The 18,894-nt window shown below is 38.9% G+C and overlaps 1 protein-coding gene across 3 annotated transcripts in view; it reads right to left on the bottom strand.

The window, feature by feature from the left end:
• The window catches only part of chst10 (carbohydrate sulfotransferase 10), a 56,171-nt gene that overhangs the window by 23,239 nt on the left and 14,038 nt on the right, over window positions 1–18,894 (bottom strand). The window contains exons 2-5 of one of the 3 annotated variants that reach the window (XM_051897017.1): window positions 11,466–11,597; window positions 11,195–11,301; window positions 10,814–11,048; window positions 10,519–10,624 (exon numbers count right to left, since the gene is read on the bottom strand). In XM_051897017.1, coding sequence (XP_051752977.1) covers window positions 10,519–10,624; window positions 10,814–11,048; window positions 11,195–11,301; window positions 11,466–11,565 — 548 coding nt within the window. In that variant the 5' untranslated portion in view covers window positions 11,566–11,597. The remainder of the gene's footprint in view (window positions 1–10,518; window positions 10,625–10,813; window positions 11,049–11,194; window positions 11,302–11,465; window positions 11,598–18,894) is intronic. The other 2 variants (XM_051897026.1, XM_051897036.1) reach the window with 2 other exon arrangements.

The raw sequence follows: 18,894 nt of genomic DNA on the forward strand, positions 1-18,894 counted from the left end.
GAGAAGCAAGTCCTGCTTTGGACAGCTTGGCAGAGAACAGTATCCCTCCGTATTTAGTACCTGTGAAACTGGAGAAGAGAATCTTGAGACAGGCTACACTGGGAACCACCCAAACGCAACAAGTACACTTGGCCTATAGTTTGGGTAGTGCCATGTAGACCCAGAAGCTGGTGAAATTGGTTTCCGGTTAAACCTTCTAATTCTTGATGTTAAGATAAAATAAGAACATGCCTGTGTTTTAATCTACGGATAGACAAAGCAGACCATCCAACACAAGCATACAACTTGCAACGATGAGTGAGGGTTTTAAAATTTGTTATGAACTTCAATGCACCATGATAAACAGTGTCCAAAGCAGGAAAACACTGAGAAGATGCATGCATATATATGACATCACCATAGTCTAGTACAGACATAAAGGTGGTGGCAACAAGCCTCTATTTAGCCTCAAAGGAAAGGAGGAAATGCAGGTTTTTATTCTAAAATAAAAACCCAGTTTCACTTTCAGTCTTTTCTCCAGCTGCTGAACATGAGGGACAAAGGAAAGGGAGTCATTTTAAAATCCTGAGATATCTATACTGAGATATAAACTCAATCTCAGAACCTTGGGAAGTAGTGATTGAAAGAAGATTATGAGGGATGGATTTTGTATTAGGAACAACTTAAGTTTTGTTTTGTCAGCATTTAAAACTAGTTTTAGTTCAAATAAGTAACGCTGAACAATATTAAAAGCAAGCCGCAACTGAGAGAGAACCAAATTAGGTGTGGATGCTGAACTATATATAACTGTATCATCAGTATAACAGTGAAAATTTTAATTATGCACATTTTGATCAATATTATTAATATATAGAGGAGTGGTCCAAGGAGTGACCCCTGTGGCACACCTTTTGTAACATTGAGTGAACAAGAAATAAAATCTTTCACCTGTATACATTGAGTTTTGTTTGGGAGATTAAACCGACCAATAATATGTTTAGATCATCCAATACTCACGAGTCATTGTAGTAGTATGATCAGCAGTATCGAATGCTTTGGATAGATCAATGAATAAGTCTGCACAATGTTACTTTTTGTCCAGAGGCTGCTGACGAAAGTTTCAAGGAATTTAGCCAGAACAGACAGCTTGGAAATGGGCCAGTAATTATTTAGGTGTGTAGGATCTCCACCTTTAAACAGGGGAAGAACAAAGGCCGATTTCCATAAGTGGAAATTCATTAGTGACGAGAGAAAGATTAAAATTATGACTCGGAGGCAGGGCAATAAAATTGGCTGCTAGCTTTATAAAGTAAGGTTCCAAGTTATCAGGACCTGCCGATTTTGAAGCATCTAAAGATTTAAGGGCTCAGCACACCTCAGAGATTGCAATTGGTGAAATGATTGACTAGACACAAAACCATCTGACTGAACAATAGAAGACTTCACATGAGCACCATTGAGTGAATCAAACAAAAAACCAGAAGCTATGAAATGTTCAGTGAAACAATTAAGCATTTTTACTTTATCAGTGATTTTATGGGAGCCCTTCATAATACATGATGGAAGTTCTGTACCTTTATTATTTTCAGTTAATGGTTTGACATTTTTCTAAAATTTTGATTATTTAGATTGCTCGATGTTTGTATAAGGAAATGCTCAGCTTTAGCTTTTCTGACTGCAACAGTGCATGCGTTGCACAGTTGCCTAAAATCAAGCCAATCTGATTTTAAATCAGATTTTTCCTTTTGCCCATGCCAGAGGTTGCACTCATGAAACATACTGGATAAGAAAGGAGTAAACCATGCATTATTCCGACCCTTCACTCTGTACATTTTTAAAAGGGGGCATGTTTATTGACTAAAGCAGAAAAACTTGCATAAAAGAATTAAAAGAATAATTTTTTTCCCATTTAAAATTGTTCAAATCATGGAGGTACCCTTGTTCAGAGAAATGTTTCATGTCACGCTTGGTTATGATGTGTGGTTTGGTTTTAGGAGTTTTTGTGTTTCTAAACGTTGCAATGACGCAGTGGTCATTGATGTCATTTGCAAATATGGAAGCAGTTGAATAGCTATGCGGAATGTTTGTTAGGATTATATCTATTAGAGATAATTTTCTGGACATTTTGAATTTGGTCTAGTGGGACTGTCAACAATCTGAAAAAGATTTAATGCATCGCAATAGGTTTTAAATTCATCAGTTGCTGAATGCAACTAATTCCAGTTTAAGTCATCAAGAACTACCAATTCTTTAGAATACAAATCTGAAAGGATCTGGAATAAAGAAGGGAGAGCACCACTTTCAGAAGATGGTGTCCTATAGCATCAGCCATTTTTAAGTGTCGGCCGACTAAGTTTTTTTGGGCCGATTCAGCATGTAGAATTGGCGTTGTGCCGTTGGGCAAGAGAGAACTCTGATTGGCTGTTCAGTTTAGTGAATGATGTTTAATATTAACATGAGCCGGGTGGAATATAGAAAGTGATCAGCATGAATGATATTCAAAACAGTAAGCACACACTGCTTTGTATACGGTTTGTGCATCTGCAGCCTGCAGTGCTGGTCTCCCTTTTTAAACTACGAATATAGATGAATATATATGGAAAAAAAAAGTAGACAGCAGTGTCCTTACACACAGGTGCAGAACGCACATGCTGGCTGACCGCCGGCTGTAGTTCTCTTGGTGTGTTCGCATGCAGTTTTTTTTTTCTTTTTTTTTTCCTGACACAGGCGACAACACGGTCGGCTTTTATCAGTGCTAGTTCTTTGCCGTTGGTTTGGTGTGTCCCTACCCTTATGCTGAAAGATTTACAGACCTATAATATATATATATAAAAATTGCTACGCCCCCACCCCTTTTTTGTCTGTCAGTCCTATATACATTACAGCCATTAATACAAATATCCTTGTCCAAAACAGATTTGTTTAGCCAAGTTTCAGTTAGAACAATCACATCCGCATCAGTTGACTGTACCCAGATACGGACCATATCCATTTTAGAGATTAAGCTTTGAACATTTAAATGTATAAAACCAAGTCCATACCTTGATTTAAAATCTGCAGGTGTTTCAAAACTTGAGGCAGAGGCAGTGACTGGGCCTTGATTAGGTTGAACGTTTCCTGAGATCAAAAGTAATAAAACAATCAAACACCTCTGCCTAAATGATTTAATATTATAGTCTTTGGAATTTACCTCTACTATTTTAAAATTGCAGTGAGTATAATTATAAAAATTATCCCGTAGAGCCATAACACTGGTCAAACGGACCTGATCCACAGTGCAAAAACAAGACTGAAGGATAGGAGACAATCTGACACATGCCACCTGTAGTGCAAAGCCAGATGCAGACGTTCCTCTGTATGCTGTGATCAAAAGTGGAGTCAATGAATGCGGATTGCCCGTGAGAACCACTTTCAGTGTTATAATTATTAAATAGGCACAATACAACAAAAAAACACAGCATTTAACACAACCCCTATGTCCTTTTGCCAAAAGCACCAATAAAGCCCTCCATAGTAAAAGACTAGTGCAGAAGTGGAATCCAAATCCACTTTGTAGGAAATCCACTCCAGTTATTCGCCCTCCTGGGACAGATGAAGGCGGTACTTGACGTCAGGGGTAAACAGGAAGATAGACACAGTGAAGTAATGTTATGGGGAAAAAAATAGGGTAAAATCAGGACCAGCAAGGTCTAAAACAATGAAAATAAAACTTAAAGCCCCACCAGAGGCAAGAAAGAAGCACTTCCTTTCACCATGAAGGATTCGGACAGGCAGCTCCTAAAGGTGCGACAACCTCCACGATCCAAACAGATAGAATAATCCAAGTCATCCAGAACCACCAAAGCTGTCAAAAATGCAAGCCACACTTGGCATTAGGTCCAGTAGACATCATGGAAATACTATCTGATATGCTTAGACAAAAATTGTAGGATGAAGTATGTTTTAACTGAATGTTTTAGCCTAAACTGTACTGCATAACATCAGAATTATACAAGGGTTTTACGGTTGCACTTTGTTAATATTAACAAAAATGTAAAATGGCACTTTTGTCGAGCAATTTACAGAAACAATCTAAAGCTTCAGTCACAAAAGAAAAGATAACTCAGACAACTCACAATGTACCACATGACTTGGTCTGCCATCTTGGATATTGCTATGATAGTAAACCTCAGTTCTTAATAGAACCAGGAAGTATGACCATATTAGCCCGGTTCTTTCAACACTGCATTGGCTCCCTATTAAACATTGCATACATTTTAAAATCTTGCTGATTACTTACAAAGCACTAAATGGTTTAGCTCCTCAGTACTTAAGCTAGTTCTTAATGCATTATAGTCCTTCACGTCTATTGCGATATCAAAATTCTTGCCAGTTGATAATACCTAGAATATCAAAATAAACTGCAGGCAGTAGATCCTTTTCCTATTTAGCACCCAAACTCTGGAATAGTCTTCCTAGCATTGTTCAGGAAGCAGACACACTGTCATTTTAACCCTCTTGGGTCGGCGAACACGCCGGCGCATTTTGGTGGATTTTTTATCCACATAGCAGTAAAATTGACTTAAAATACGTTGTCATTCTGTACTCTGTCAAAAAACAATACATCATTCGAAACTGTAAAGGGTCTACTTTTATATGTGTCTACTTACAATCAAAACAAAACATTGTGCTTTCATAAAATAAAGAAAACAAATCAATTAACTTTTTTTGTAGCGCATCACAGAAATGAAACAAAACCCAGCAAATACTTGTCACACAGACATGAGCAATATAAATCTATAGAAAGTGTCTATTTTTAAATGATCTAATTCAAAACAAAATCAAATATTCTCTATTTATGTAATCTGTATGAAAACAGAGATATCCAGTTGTTTGCATGTGACCTCGTGACCTCATTACCGTTAAAGTGAACACACCTACTGACAGAATCTGCTATTCATATGGAAATGATCTGAGGCGATACATGCAAACAGAGTCATTCAAAGGTCGGGAAATGCGCCGGAGCATTTTGCTGGATTTTTTTCAGCAAAATCAACTTAAAATACTTATTTTTTGTCATAGAGATAAAAGTAATACATCAATTGAAACTATAGAATGTCTTCTTTTATTTGTGTACATTCACAGAAAAAACAAAATGTTCTGCTTTTTGCAAAATAAAGAAACTCACATGATGCGTGAGCTGCAGTCTCTCTCTGAATGAAGTCCATTCTGATAGTCCTCAGAAAATTAACTGTAACTTAGTGAATACTAATTACACAACAATGAGACATATATCTAAAGAAACGTTGAAATGTCAGGTTTTAAATCCCACAAGTCAAATCGAAAACAAATATTCTTTGTTTATGTAATCTGTTTGAAAAGAGAGAGATGTCAGTTGTTCGCGAGTCAGCTCATTATCCGCTAATGCAGCCACGCCCACGGAGCGCGTGCTCTATTCAAACACAAATTCTGAGACGACAGAGAGTGAACGCCCACATCAGCTCGGAAAAATGTATCAAGCTTAGTCAGATTAATGTACATCATTTTGAGACACAGTGAGGAATAATTCTGGAAGTATTTACCTCAGAGGAAGAGCACTTTCCATTTCATTTCGATCGAGGATCAACTTGATCAAGCAGATGATTGTGAATGGTAAGTTTTTTTTTATTCTTAAGTTCTTTATTCTAATTGCGATATAGTGTCTGTGAATATTAAACCGCAAAAAGACTGTTTAAATATGAACCCTGCAAGTTTTGTGTGAATTAAAGGGGCAGATCGACGCGCAGTTTCGTTTACTACACATAACTTACATTAGTAAATTGTCATATTGGCTATTCCCATACTATATTGCTATATTGAGATGAGTAAAATCTACTGAAATACATAATAAATACTTTGAAAAACATTAAAAATAGTAATATGTGTCCAATCTTTTGGCCAGTACTGTAATTTAAAATATAACAGACCTATACATAATTTTCTTCACATGATGTGCAATAATACGTGCATGCATGAGATCACAAAAACCATGTTTTCTGTTGAGAGTGGACATTATATTAGCGTTAATATAATAGCTGATATGATCCTGTTATCAGCATGCTCACAGAGGGGTTTTTTTATCTCTCAGATTTGAGAATTATAGTGACCAGGTATTTGCCCACATTGGACTGCATGCATATGATACTGAGATCACTGACTGGATGCAGGAAAGTGGGTTTTTTTTCCCTTTCTTTTTTTTTTCTTTTTCTCCAGTGCAGAAACACCAAATGCCAGGTATGTTCACATATATTTTTGAACAGGATTTATTTCCAAGTATAACTATGTACTCAAAATGTGTCTTTGACTCTCATTTATATAGTTAACTATATTCTAAATAAACTACAAACTAAAAAATTATATATTTCTTTTGTCATTGCATTCTTTCTTAGGTCACTCAGTCACATTCCTCACTGAATGGCTCATTATGCGGCTCATTAGGGGCAGGATCTTAATCTCCTCAGGTGTGAATCACAGCATTATTCATGAAGATTCACACCTCTTTGCATATGAGGTTGATGTGGCCTCTTTCAGCAAGATAATGTACCCTGCCACAAAGCAAAAATGGTTTGAAAGAAGAAAGTCATAGCCTAGGATGGCTTGAGGGTGAGTAAAGCTTGGGGTAATTTTCATTTGAAAGTGAACTAATCCTTCAAATATTTTGAAAGCTCTGAGATTGGCTCTGATCCCAATCTGACTTCTGAATTGTGACACTGCCTGAATCATAACCTTACAGCGTTAATTTGTTGGCCAGAGGAGAACTGGCCCCCTGACTGATCCTGGTTTCTCCCAAGGTTTTTTTTTTCCATTCTGTCACCTGATGGAGTTTGGGTTCCTTGCCACTGTCGCCTTTGGTTTGCTTAGTTGGGGACACCTACTACTCAAAAATATTACATAGATAAATATAATGTATATAGATGAAATACACTAAATTAATAACTGATGATTTTTACAATGGAACTAAATCAACACTGAACTGACTCAAGCTAAACAATGAAACTGTTTTCTTCTAGAGCTGCTGTACAGCTGAAACAAACTTTGTTGCATAATTTTCCTGTTATCACTGTAAAGCTGCTTTGAATGTAAAGACTTCTTGAATGTATTCAGTGTTTTTCCTTATTTAAAATAAGGTATTTTCACCAAATATCCTGTGTTGGAATTGATTTGTTAATGAAGTGATGTAATAAAATGTCAAACCTGCTGTCTGTGTTCTGTATTCTGCTTAATGTATTTATGTTTTTCATACATTTTATACTTTTGAGACAGTGAGAAATAAACAATTGCTACTACAATTTAAAATATAATTGCACCAATGGTACAGTTTGGTAAACTAAATTTTTCCATTGGCTCAACATATTTCTGATTGAGCCCATGTTAGCAGACTATTGCCACAGCTGATAAAATTAAATTCACGAAAATTCAATTAGGCCGAATGAAAAATTTAGATGTGACCAGTCACTAGAAAATTTCTCATACAGAAAAGTCTACATACAGTAGTACTCAGAACCACCCCATTTCAAAAACTCATAGAATCTACACAAATCACCCACATGGCTTATTTTGTATTCAAAGCAGTGATTTTCACTGAAAGGTGACAAGTTTCCTTCCCTGTAGTCCCACCAGTAACCATAAATACCATGTCATAAATACCATGCTCAGTATATACATACATAAACAAAATTTACTATTACATTTACTAATCAACAAAAACTATTGAGATTTACATTACAATACTGAGCATGCAGAAATCACCGAAATCTACCACACCATTTCACTGTCCTTAAATCAGCTTGCACCATGTAGTATTCAATATGATTGCAAGTAGATTACACGTCAAAGATCAGCTTACGCCATTTAGAGTTTCCTGACTGAATTTTGAAATATTTTGAAAAATGTCTCATTTGTTGTTTGGACCCCAACGTTCTTCAAAACATCATCTTTTGTGTTCTTCAGAAGAAAGTCTTTACAGGCCTATTGTGGCCAAATTGTATAGGGTTAGAAACATGTTCCGTGCATAAGTCACAGTATATCTATATCTCAACTGGACCATGGGCTCAGCTGATGAAGTTGACACGAGTCTAGTCATGCCACTATGTCTGGCAGTGCATATTGAGTAAAAGAACACAAGTTTTGTGAGAAAAAGATAGCAGCAAGAGATTGCACTAAAATGTAGGTAATTAATTTTTTTTATGTACATACTAGTGTTGTCAAAAATATATTATGATATTTTGATATGTATTGATACTGAAATATCTGAAACGGTTCCAACACTCCTTTTCTGCAGTATTAATACACCCATATCAGCTGCATGTTCTCACTCTCTTTTCTCTCTGATTGGCGAATTGACACACACTCGTAGAATTAGCTCCGGTTAGGGATGCAATGGATCGTAGTTGAACCATGATCCGTACGAACCAGGCCCCACAATCAGTAACGCATATGATTCACGGATTAACTGCATTTAGCCATTATATAGTGAAAGTTTATTATTTGCACATGTTTGTAAGTCTTACCAATTTAAAACACTCAAGTGTTTTTAAACAATTCAAATGCAGGAAGAGGCAAAATTCACAAATCGCACATTTTCTGTATGCACACACTCAAAGAACGCACGCTCACAAAGGTGCCTTTCAGATGGCGCGCAAACACATAATCGAGCTCTGTTTCGCAACTCCTTGAGCTTGAACGAATACATACAAAATCACAAAATCACTGTTTTGACAAGTATTCTTGTATAGAGTCAGTTATAAAGTCTTAATTGAAGCTAAACAGTTGAGAAAACTTGTGAAAGAAATCAGATGTGTTTCATCATATTGGTTCCGTGCATTCGTACAATGGTTCTGTGCATTTAGTGACAGCAGCCTAAAAATAACTGCTATATCATTAATTGTCAAACAACAAAACCACTTTAACAATAATAAGTCTATATTTAATTTATCCAGTAAACACTATGCATGCAGTGTAATTACAATTATATTTATATTATTACATTTCTGTACATTAATTTATTTTTTTTAGACCTAACTTTATTTGTAACTGTTCTATAGTATTTAATTTGTATATTTTGTACACTTGTCTTTAATAATATCTGAACTCTATTAGTTAGGAAATTTTGCTGTGGTATCAAAGTACTTAAAGTGATCTTGGAATGGGAAGCAAAGTTACATTTGTCTTAAGTGATCCGTTTCACCACTAGCTCCGGTTCAATAGTGCTTGTATTATGCATAATTTTAGTCATTCCCGCAGGTTTCGCGTTCATACCAAAAGCTTGTGCACCACTGATCTATATAAGTGGCACTCTCAAACAGCTCGCAAGTACCAAAGTGATTTCTTTTTCGTGGCTTATTGCACTTAAACGGTAAAAACATACAAAATTATGTCAAAATGCCAATCTTGCAGAGTATTCAGGTAAATACAGTTGAGAGAAAACGCATGCTGTGTAACAGTATATTGGATCCATAAGCTCTGTTGTAAATAAAGAGCAAAGTGATAGCAGCCTAATAAACCTGCTGCTGTCTGTCTGTCAAAGAACAAAAAAGAGAAAATCACTCACTGCTGGACTGAATAACTTTTGTAACTTTAATTGTAACCATTAATCTGTATTTAATTTTTACAATGAAAACTATCCAGTTTTATTTTACATTTGATTACTTTCATTTCTGTAGTGTTTCTTACCTGAATAGACCCACCTGAAAAACTTAAAGCCATGTTTATTTCATTTTTATTTGTGCTATTGTTTGCAATTTGTTTATTTGTTCTTATTTTATTACTTAATGTTTACTTGTTTACTTTTGTAAATGTAGTTCAATGATTAAAAAAAAAAAGCCTCCCTGTGTTGTGTGTAAGCTATTACAACAAAATTAACCAAATTATCAAAAACTTATGAGATAATACAAAATTATCTGTATGGCAGTATATATGGCAGTTTTCCCTGTGGTTTTAAATATGGTATTAAATATTGATATTTTTCAAGGTATCGTATCGAAGTTGGAAATTCCAGTATCGTGACAACACTAGTACATACAATTTATGTTTGCAGACCTGTAATTTGTTTTGTACCATGTCTCAAAATTATTTTTCTTATTTTGGTAAAGTTTAGCAGGACTCAACAATAAGGATGGCCCACTGGTCTGGAGCCAGTGTAAGAAACAAATACACAGCAATTTTTCAGCAAAAGTGTGAGAATAAAAAAAAACTTGCCGTAAAAAACTTGTTGCAATTTTTCTTTTCGTAAACAACAAAAATAAGTTTAAATGAACAAAACATTGTAATGAAAACTGAGCATAAGAATATTTCTAGAAAAAAAATGCATTGCTAAAAATGAAAACTGATCATTCTTTCTTTGGCAAGCCCACTGAAAATGTTGAAAGGGCAAGTAAAAATCTAAAAATCTTACTGGCCAGCTAATCAATTAATCAATAATAATGTTGATTGTTGAGCCCTGTTTAGTAACATTTATTTCCCAAGAAACATATCTTTACAAAATTACAAAAAAAAAAAATTGTAAGGTGAACTTATGTAAACCTTTGATGGATTTCTGCTTCAGTCATAGAGGACAGGCGAGGCAAACCATTTCTTTCATGGTCATGAACCAAGTTCTCTGGTATAGCTTCAACCTTTGAGAACTTTCCTAAAACACACAAAAAATGCTTTAAGTTCAAGAAAGATATACAGTTAAAAGTTTAAATAAATAAAATAGGATGCTGAATTAGGGTAATTTTACATGTCTAATTTGGTTTATTTTTTGGTTAATTTTAGATTTATCAAATGTACACATTTTTTAGATTTATCAAAAGTTATTTAACGTGACATTTCTCACCATTTAGGACAATTAGAACCTTCTTCCACTGTGTGTTTCCAACTTTGGGTGTCTGACAGAAGAGAATCTTGTGCTTGTCACACACAAAAATGCGGTCCAAGACAAACTTGCGCACATTTGTGTGGGTGAGGTTCCAAAGAGATGAATTTCTGCAAACAGTTGATAACAGCTCCAAACGCTTCTCATTTACTGACTGCCAGTCTATGGACTCCACCACAGAGGGACTAACTGAGGACTAACAGCCACAACACAGGCAGTCAACACACATGCACATAAACATGACACCCAAAAACAGATCATATGTAACTCTTAACAATTCAATTCATTGTTTTTGAATAAAGCAAATAAGTAAACCCACTGTACACAGACAAACTGTCTTACCAATATATATGGCTGTGATGCTCCCTTGTCTGGCCTCTGGACTGAAGGTAGTTTTGTTGTAACAGAAGGCATGGTCCAAACAAACATGTCTGTCCTCCCAGCAAAGTCTGAAAATTTATTGAGGGGAAACTGTCAGACTGCCTTATGGCCAGTGAATATAAACATGCCTGTTGTGCATGTTTTAAATTTTAAATGACAAATACAACATAGGTAGACACTTTAAAACAATCTCTCTACACAGAAATGCTGACATAATGTGAAAAACTCATACCACCTGGTATTCTGAAGCTGAAGTTAATGAACTTGCTGACGAACATAAGGATGAGCAGCACCCAGCCACAAGCACCAATCAGCAACCAATGGCGACGCATTATTGGCACATGGACAGGCAAAAAAAAAAGTCCTACAATAAAAACATATTTGAGCTGTGAAAATGAGTTACTATTTATTATTACTATTTGCTGTTGAACGCATTAAAAATAATTAACGTAATTAACACAATATCCGTCTTTTTAATTTCTGAAACAGCTATGCTAATGTATTTTTCCCCACGTCCTTTAATTTAAAATTACAGTAGGCTATATTATCACACTATCTGTTTGCTTCTCACCAGCTCTGTGAAGCAAGAGAGGTCAACCAGGATGGTGTGCATATATCCAGCCGTGCTCAAAGCCTCCTTTTTAGCACACTTTGCAAGTCTGGCTTTTGATCCTCTCAGTAATGTTCTTGTGACTAAGACAAGCAGGTGTAAGTTTTTAACTAGTCATTTTTATTACTTATGAAAACTGTCGCCTCTGGCTTGTAAGGGTGCTTCAATTGATTGGCTACTGATCACTATCGGCCGACAACTGCTTCTAACGACTGGATCAGTGACCTCTTAATTTGCCGATCTCATAAACCCGATCTCATGCTGACAACGCAAAAAGACACGCGGCTGAAGTGAGAGCAAATTACATGCAGCAGCGCCGTCTCAGTCTCTGTACGGCACGGGTAAAACAATTATAACGCTGAAAGTGAGATCGAATTCATATCTCTTTATTAAATAACTTGCAACGTAATTTGAAAACTTTCTGTGAGACGTAATTTTCAGCAAACAGACGTAATTTCACAAACAGCATCTGCGCGCACTCTCTCTTTCCCTCTCAAACTTCGCAAATTGGCTTCACATCACCACATCGCGTCCGCACTATACACAGGCTTCACACTGCACAGGTAATTTGTCTCTTGCACAATCGAGGCAGTGTCGCATCATCACTGAAGTTTATAATTTGTTTATAATTTCTTTTTAAAGGCATTTCTTTTCTTTTTTTTCACCGCTAGGGGTCGCTAACCTCTTCAAAACAATAACAAAGGCGTAGATTGATGACGCAGTGAACGAGCGTGGAATCATGGAACTTGTCACCATGCCTATGGATCTAATAATGTTTATGGGGAAATAATGTTTATGGATGAGTGAATGCATTCATGTTTTTAACATGACCGTGATATGAAGCAGGCGTGGCCGAGAATCGCGGGCACGATGTGCCACACGTGAGTCCCAGGGGATAACATTAAAGGAACACTCCACTTTTTTTGAAAATAGGCTCATTTTCCAACTCCCCTAGAGTTAAACAGTTGAATTTTACCATTTTCGAATCCATTCAGCCGATCTCCGGGTCTGGCGGTACCACTTTTAGCATAGCTTAGCATAGTTCACTGAATCCGATTAGACCGTTAGCATCTCGCTTAAAACTGACCAAAGAGTATACTCTCGTTCCGGCGTAATAATCAAGGAACTTTGCTGCTGTACCATGGGTGCAGCAGGCGCAATGATATTACGCAGCGTCTCTCACAAATGTCTCCATGGTTGCAAGGCACGCTCCCTGTGCAAGCAGGGGTCACAGGCGCTGCGTAATATCATTGCGCCTGCTGCAGCCAAGGTACGGCAGCAAAGTTCCTTGATTATTACACCGGAATGAGAGTATAGTTCCTAGCCATATCGGCCTAGAAAATCGCAACTTTTCATTTTCCGTTGGTCTTAGTACACAATGTAACTACAGAAGAATCAAGTTTTAAATAGGAAAAATATTGAAACTCTTTGGTCAGTTTTTAGCGAGATGCTAACGGTCTAATCGGATTCAATGAACTATGCTAAGCTATGCTAAAAGTGGTACCGCCAGACCCGGAGATCGGCTGAATGGATTCGAAAACAGTAAAACTCAACTGTTTAACTCTAGGGGAGTTGGAAAATGAGCCTATTTTCAAAAAAAGTGAAGTGTTCCTTTAAAGGAATGAGGACATTTCATTCTACCGAACTACCTGAAAGTGCTGAAATACTGCTAACACAGGTCAGTTTATTTGACGAATTAAAATTGTGAGGTAACGCAGCACTGTTTCACTTGGTCTAACGTTACACTATCATACTAAACTGCATTTGAGTGTGTTTAAAGTTGTAATGTTATTCTATGTATTAGTTTGTTGGATGTATGAGACTAACAGTAAGCTAGATCAACATTAGAATATCATACTGATGATATTCTAACAGTTCATCATGTTATAATGTTAGCTATAGGCTATAACATTCATTCGTCTTACGTACATTTGCTTACGTGTCTAATAACGTGCAAGAGCGGCGTCCCTGTCAAGTCAAAGTTTGTTACAAAGCTCTCGCCATCGCGGAAATGCCACGCTGATCCTTGTTTTATTTCTCCTTTTGTCCCAAAGTTTGCTTGCCATGGTCCATAAAAACAACAGCTTGCCGCTAGACATTACGCAGCTGTCCGCGTCTGTTGCCATGATTATGCAGTACAAGCAGAAACCAGGGATAACGCAGATATTACCAGGGCTCTAGACTAACTTTTTGCACTGGTTGCACTGGTGCGCCTAACTTTTTTTCTTAGGTGCACCAGCAAAAAAGTTAGGTGCACCCAAATATTCAACCGCATCGCATTTAACACCGCAGTTTTACAAGTTCACTTTTTTTTAAATCACGGTCCATATAGGCAATATTGACTTGTAAATGATTAACTAACAATCTGGTCAACATAAAGTTCTTTATTTGAAGCACAATTCTACAAGAAAGGTAACTTACTGAAAAAGTGTTTGTGCTTAAAGTGCTTCATTACTGCTTACACATGTAATGGATAGTATTCATAATATCAATCACACTAGGTATTCATAATATTCATAGTATTCATCACTATTCAGCAGACATTAACATTGGGACAGTTAATACGGTCATAGTTCTGTTCAATATACCAAGTAACTTTCGTTTTAACATTGTTTGTGGTTAAAAGAAATTAAAATTGAATGGGGAAATAGTTAATTAATTAATCGTTTCATTGTTTTATTTTGTAATGTTTATAATAGAGCCGTTAGTCTGAGATCGATTCTTTATTATAGTAATGTTTGTAGTAGATCCGTTAATCTGAGATCGATTGCTCATGTCTCGCTTTCTCAGATGGTATCGTGAGAGTTTCTCCATACAGGCGAACGTTCTCAGGTGAGATCGCGAGAGCTGCTCATACGAGTAAATGCCATCACTGAGGAAACGTCTCATCATCTCGTGATTATTTCTCCCTGTTTATTCTCAGGTATCGGATCACTAAAGTGATTATAATGCAGTTCGGAAACGAGTTTGAATATTGAGGACATGTGTATGTTGTTACAGTACAGACAGGTCGGAGACAAGAAAACACAAACAACAATGTTTATTGATGCCAACAGAGGAGTGACAGCAGTGCAGGTGAATGAATAGTGATAAATGGATGATGAATGGAATGCAGAGAGGTAATACTGTCCTTTGCTGATAGCAGAGATGAAGCTCTTGGATATTGCTGGAGTAACTGGACGAAGGAGACAGGGAACACTCACACACAGAAGGAATTCACACGAGGAGAACTGGAGACGCTGGAGACAGGTAAGTAGATCGCTAGGAGTCCTTGAGGTAAGCATACAGGTAAGTCTTAATGCAAACGAGACCGGACAATGACTGTGTGTGAGTATGAGTCTTTTATAGTGCTGGTGATTGCTGTGAAGATGAGGTGCAGGTGTCGGTGATCAGTACTCGGGTGATTGAGTGCGCTGTGATTGGTGGATGGTGGAACCTGATGTGTCTGTGACAGTACCCCCCCTCCCACGGCCCGCTCCTGAGGGCCGAGGACCCCGGCGTCGTGGTGGTCATCCTCTTCCACGTGGGGCAATTCTGTGGGGATGGTTGGCGTGGAATGCTTGAAGAAGATTGGGATCGAGGATGTCATTTCTGGGGACCCAAGAGCGCTCCTCGGGACCGTAGCCTTCACAGTCCACCAGATATTCTAGTAGACCACCACGGTGCTGGGAGTCCAAGATCTCACAAACCTCGTAGGCTGCACCGTCATCCAGGATGATTGGAAGGGGGGCCTCGGCGGCTGCCACATCAGGTTCTGTGGAAACAGAGACAGAAGGGTGGTGAGGTTTTAGGAGTGACACATGGAATGTGGGGTGAATGCGGTACTCAGGAGGTAGCTGAAGTTTGTAGGTGACCGGGTTGATCTGCTCCAGGATGGTGAATGGGCCAATGAACCTGGGACTCAGCTTCTTGCAGGGCAGACGCAGTCTGATGTGCCGAGTTGACAGCCAAACCTTCTGTCCCGGTTGGTAGGAAGGAGTGTGGGAGCGACGAAGGTCGCCTGTCATCCTGCGTCTGTGCAGGGCTCGCTGCAGTTGGTGGTGTGCTGAGTCCCAGACCCTCTCACTCTCTCGGAACCAGTAGTCTACCGCTGGAACGTTGGATGGTTCCCCGTCCCAGGGGAACAGTGGGGGTTGGTAACCGAGTACGCACTGGAATGAAGGGAGTCCAGTAGATGGTTGACGTAGAGAGTTCTGTGCGTACTCGGCCCAACCCAGGTACTTGTTCCAAGAGTCCTAGTGGCCGTGACAGAAGGTACGGAGGAAGCGAGCGGCCGATCTCCTGGTTCGACTGAGGATGGTAGCCGGAGGAGAGACTGACGGTCACACCCAGGAGGGACAGGAAGGCCTTCCATACCCAAGAGATGAACTGGGGTCCTCTGTCTGAGACGATGTCTTCGGGAATACCATAGTATCGGAATACGTGATTAAACATGAGTTCAGCAGTTTCCATGGCGGTAGGTAGACCTCTCAGGGGAGAAACGGTCTACGACTACCAGGATGCAGGTGTGACCATCGGAGGCAGGTAGGTCAGTGACGAAATCCACTCCCAGGTGTGACCAGGGTCGATCAGGAACGGGCAGAGGATTGAGCTTGCCGGCTGGAAGATGGCATGGGCTCTTGGAGATGGCGCACTCCCTGCAGCCCTGCACGTACCTTCTGACATCCGTTGCCATGTTTGGCCACCAGAAGCGCTCCTTCAGCAGCGAGAGGGTGTCATTGACCCCCAGGTGGCCAGTGCCAAGTGACGTGTGGGCAGAGTGGATAAGTGAAGTTCGTCGTGTCCTGGTGATGTACTGCAAGCCTGCTGGACAACCCGGCGGAGCGTTGGTGGAGGCATTGGAGGCATTGGAGGAGCCCTATCTCCTCTGACCAGGAGATAGGGCTCACGAAGATAGATTCGGGGAGAATAGTTTCTGGTTCTTCATTACTTTCCTCTGGAGCATGGAGACAAGATAAGGCATCCGCCTTGACATTTTTGGAGCCAGGACGATAGGAGATTGAGAAGTCAAAGCGGGAGAAGAACATAGCCCAGCGTGCTTGTCGAGGATTCAGTCTTTTAGCAGCTCGCAGGTATTCCAAGTTCTTATGATCAGTTAGGACCAGGAAGGGATGTTTGGCTCCCTCCAACCAATGCCTCCATTCCTCCAGGGCCAACTTGACTCCCAGGAGCTCGCGGTCACCGATGTTGTAGTTGACCTCCGCCGGGTTGAGCTTGCGGGAGAAGGCGGCGCATGGATGGAGCCTACTTGGTGTCCCCTGCTGCTGAGATAGAACCGCTCCCACTCCGGTGGTGGAGGCGTCCACCTCCACGACGAAGGGCAAGTCTGGATTGGGGTGGACGAGAAGGGGAGCGGTGGTGAAGGCTTCTTTGAGGGCGTTGGTGGCAGCTGGAGTCCAGGACAGAGACTTGGGCTGGTTTATGAGCAGGTTGGTGAGTGGATGAACGATGGAGCTGTAATTCTTGATAAAACGGCGGTAGAAGTTAGCGAAGCCAAGGAAGCATTGGAGTTCTTTGATGGTAGATGGAGTGGGCCAGGACTTGATGGGGCCAGGACATTAAATGGATTTTGCGAAAATTAAGGCCTTAAATGGCATTAAAAAGCATTAAATTTTATTTCTACAGGCATTAAATTTTTTAGATAGTTTTGAAGAAAAATAATACTATCAGTTTATTTTGAATAAAGCCTAAATAACTAATAACTTTGATTTGCTGTCGCAAAATATGTACATTGGTGTGATACGCACACGGAACCAGTTTGGTAATTGCCTCCGGCCGGTGCAAAATTGCCGTAACGCCGTTTTGGACAGCGGCAGGCTGGGACCTGGAGATGGAAGGCTGCATCAGTGTTGCCAACTTAGCGCCTTTTCAGACCCCTTTTGCGACTTTTTTCTAAGAAAGCGCGTTGTGACGAATATAGCAATTTGTTAACCTGATCTAGCTTCCGAGACCCCCTGGTACTACCACACGAGCGCGAGATCTTGCTTTCCTGCCGCAGGCGCACCTCTCTGGTTCAGCAGCGCATTCAGTTGAGGATGTGTTGCCAGAGAACAAATAAAATAGATACTATTGCTTCTAACCTGAGTGATCATTTTACGTGTAGCCTACATATAGCCAAAACCACTGCAAATGTATATCTTATGTGTATGGTGATTTTGTCAGAAAACGTCTCGATTATATATCGAGTATGACTGATTTTATTACATTTAGTGTAAGTGGCGATCAATAGTGGATAATAATCTGTATAACGTACTGACGATAACAAGGTTGCGCTGTTGAGGCTCGCGCAGCATCTCGAGGAGAAATGGAAACATGAGCGAAGCGCACACAAAAAGAAACTCAGTTAAACATACTGCGGTAAAAATTCAAAATGTAGAGTTTTTATAACTTGATACTGGTAAGCAAAATCACACAACCAAGAATGCTGTTTTCCTAAATAGGCTACCATCACGATTAAAAACGTGACACTGATTTCATACAACAGTTCAATTAACAAGTAGTTAATATTAACTACTTACATTTTAGAAGGAACATTGACTGTTTTTGTTCTAATTTATCAGCGAAAATAGTTTCAAACAAAGATCACAGCAGTGAGCGCAACACTCAGCCTTGTTTTCATTACTGAATGATTCAGCGTTTTGAACGAATCGGTTGAGTCAAAGATTCAATGACCCATTCATAAACAACAGCCTCATTCTTGAATGAATCAGCCATTTGAATGAATCGTTTGAATGAATCAATCAATAACCCATTCATTAAGACGGTTACTTGCCGCCACCTACTGGTGGTTTAGTTTCATTTTTAAAAGTATCATTTCCCCCCCAACATTTCATATTTTTATTTTCAAACAATATTTAAAACAATCCCATAACATTATTTAATGCAGTTGTAATCAATCAAAAATATGCAGATTTACACATGTCAAAGCTGCAATATTCTGAAAGGATATTGCTTCAGAACAAATTTATATTTCCACCACAAAAAAAAAAAAACAAAAAAAAAAAAAACAATTTTTTTTTGTGAGCCCGCTGTGCCTGATCTAAATCAGTTT

This window comes from Ctenopharyngodon idella, chromosome 1 (genome assembly GCF_019924925.1).
Source record: "Ctenopharyngodon idella isolate HZGC_01 chromosome 1, HZGC01, whole genome shotgun sequence".
NCBI classification, from domain to species: domain Eukaryota; kingdom Metazoa; phylum Chordata; class Actinopteri; order Cypriniformes; family Xenocyprididae; genus Ctenopharyngodon; species Ctenopharyngodon idella.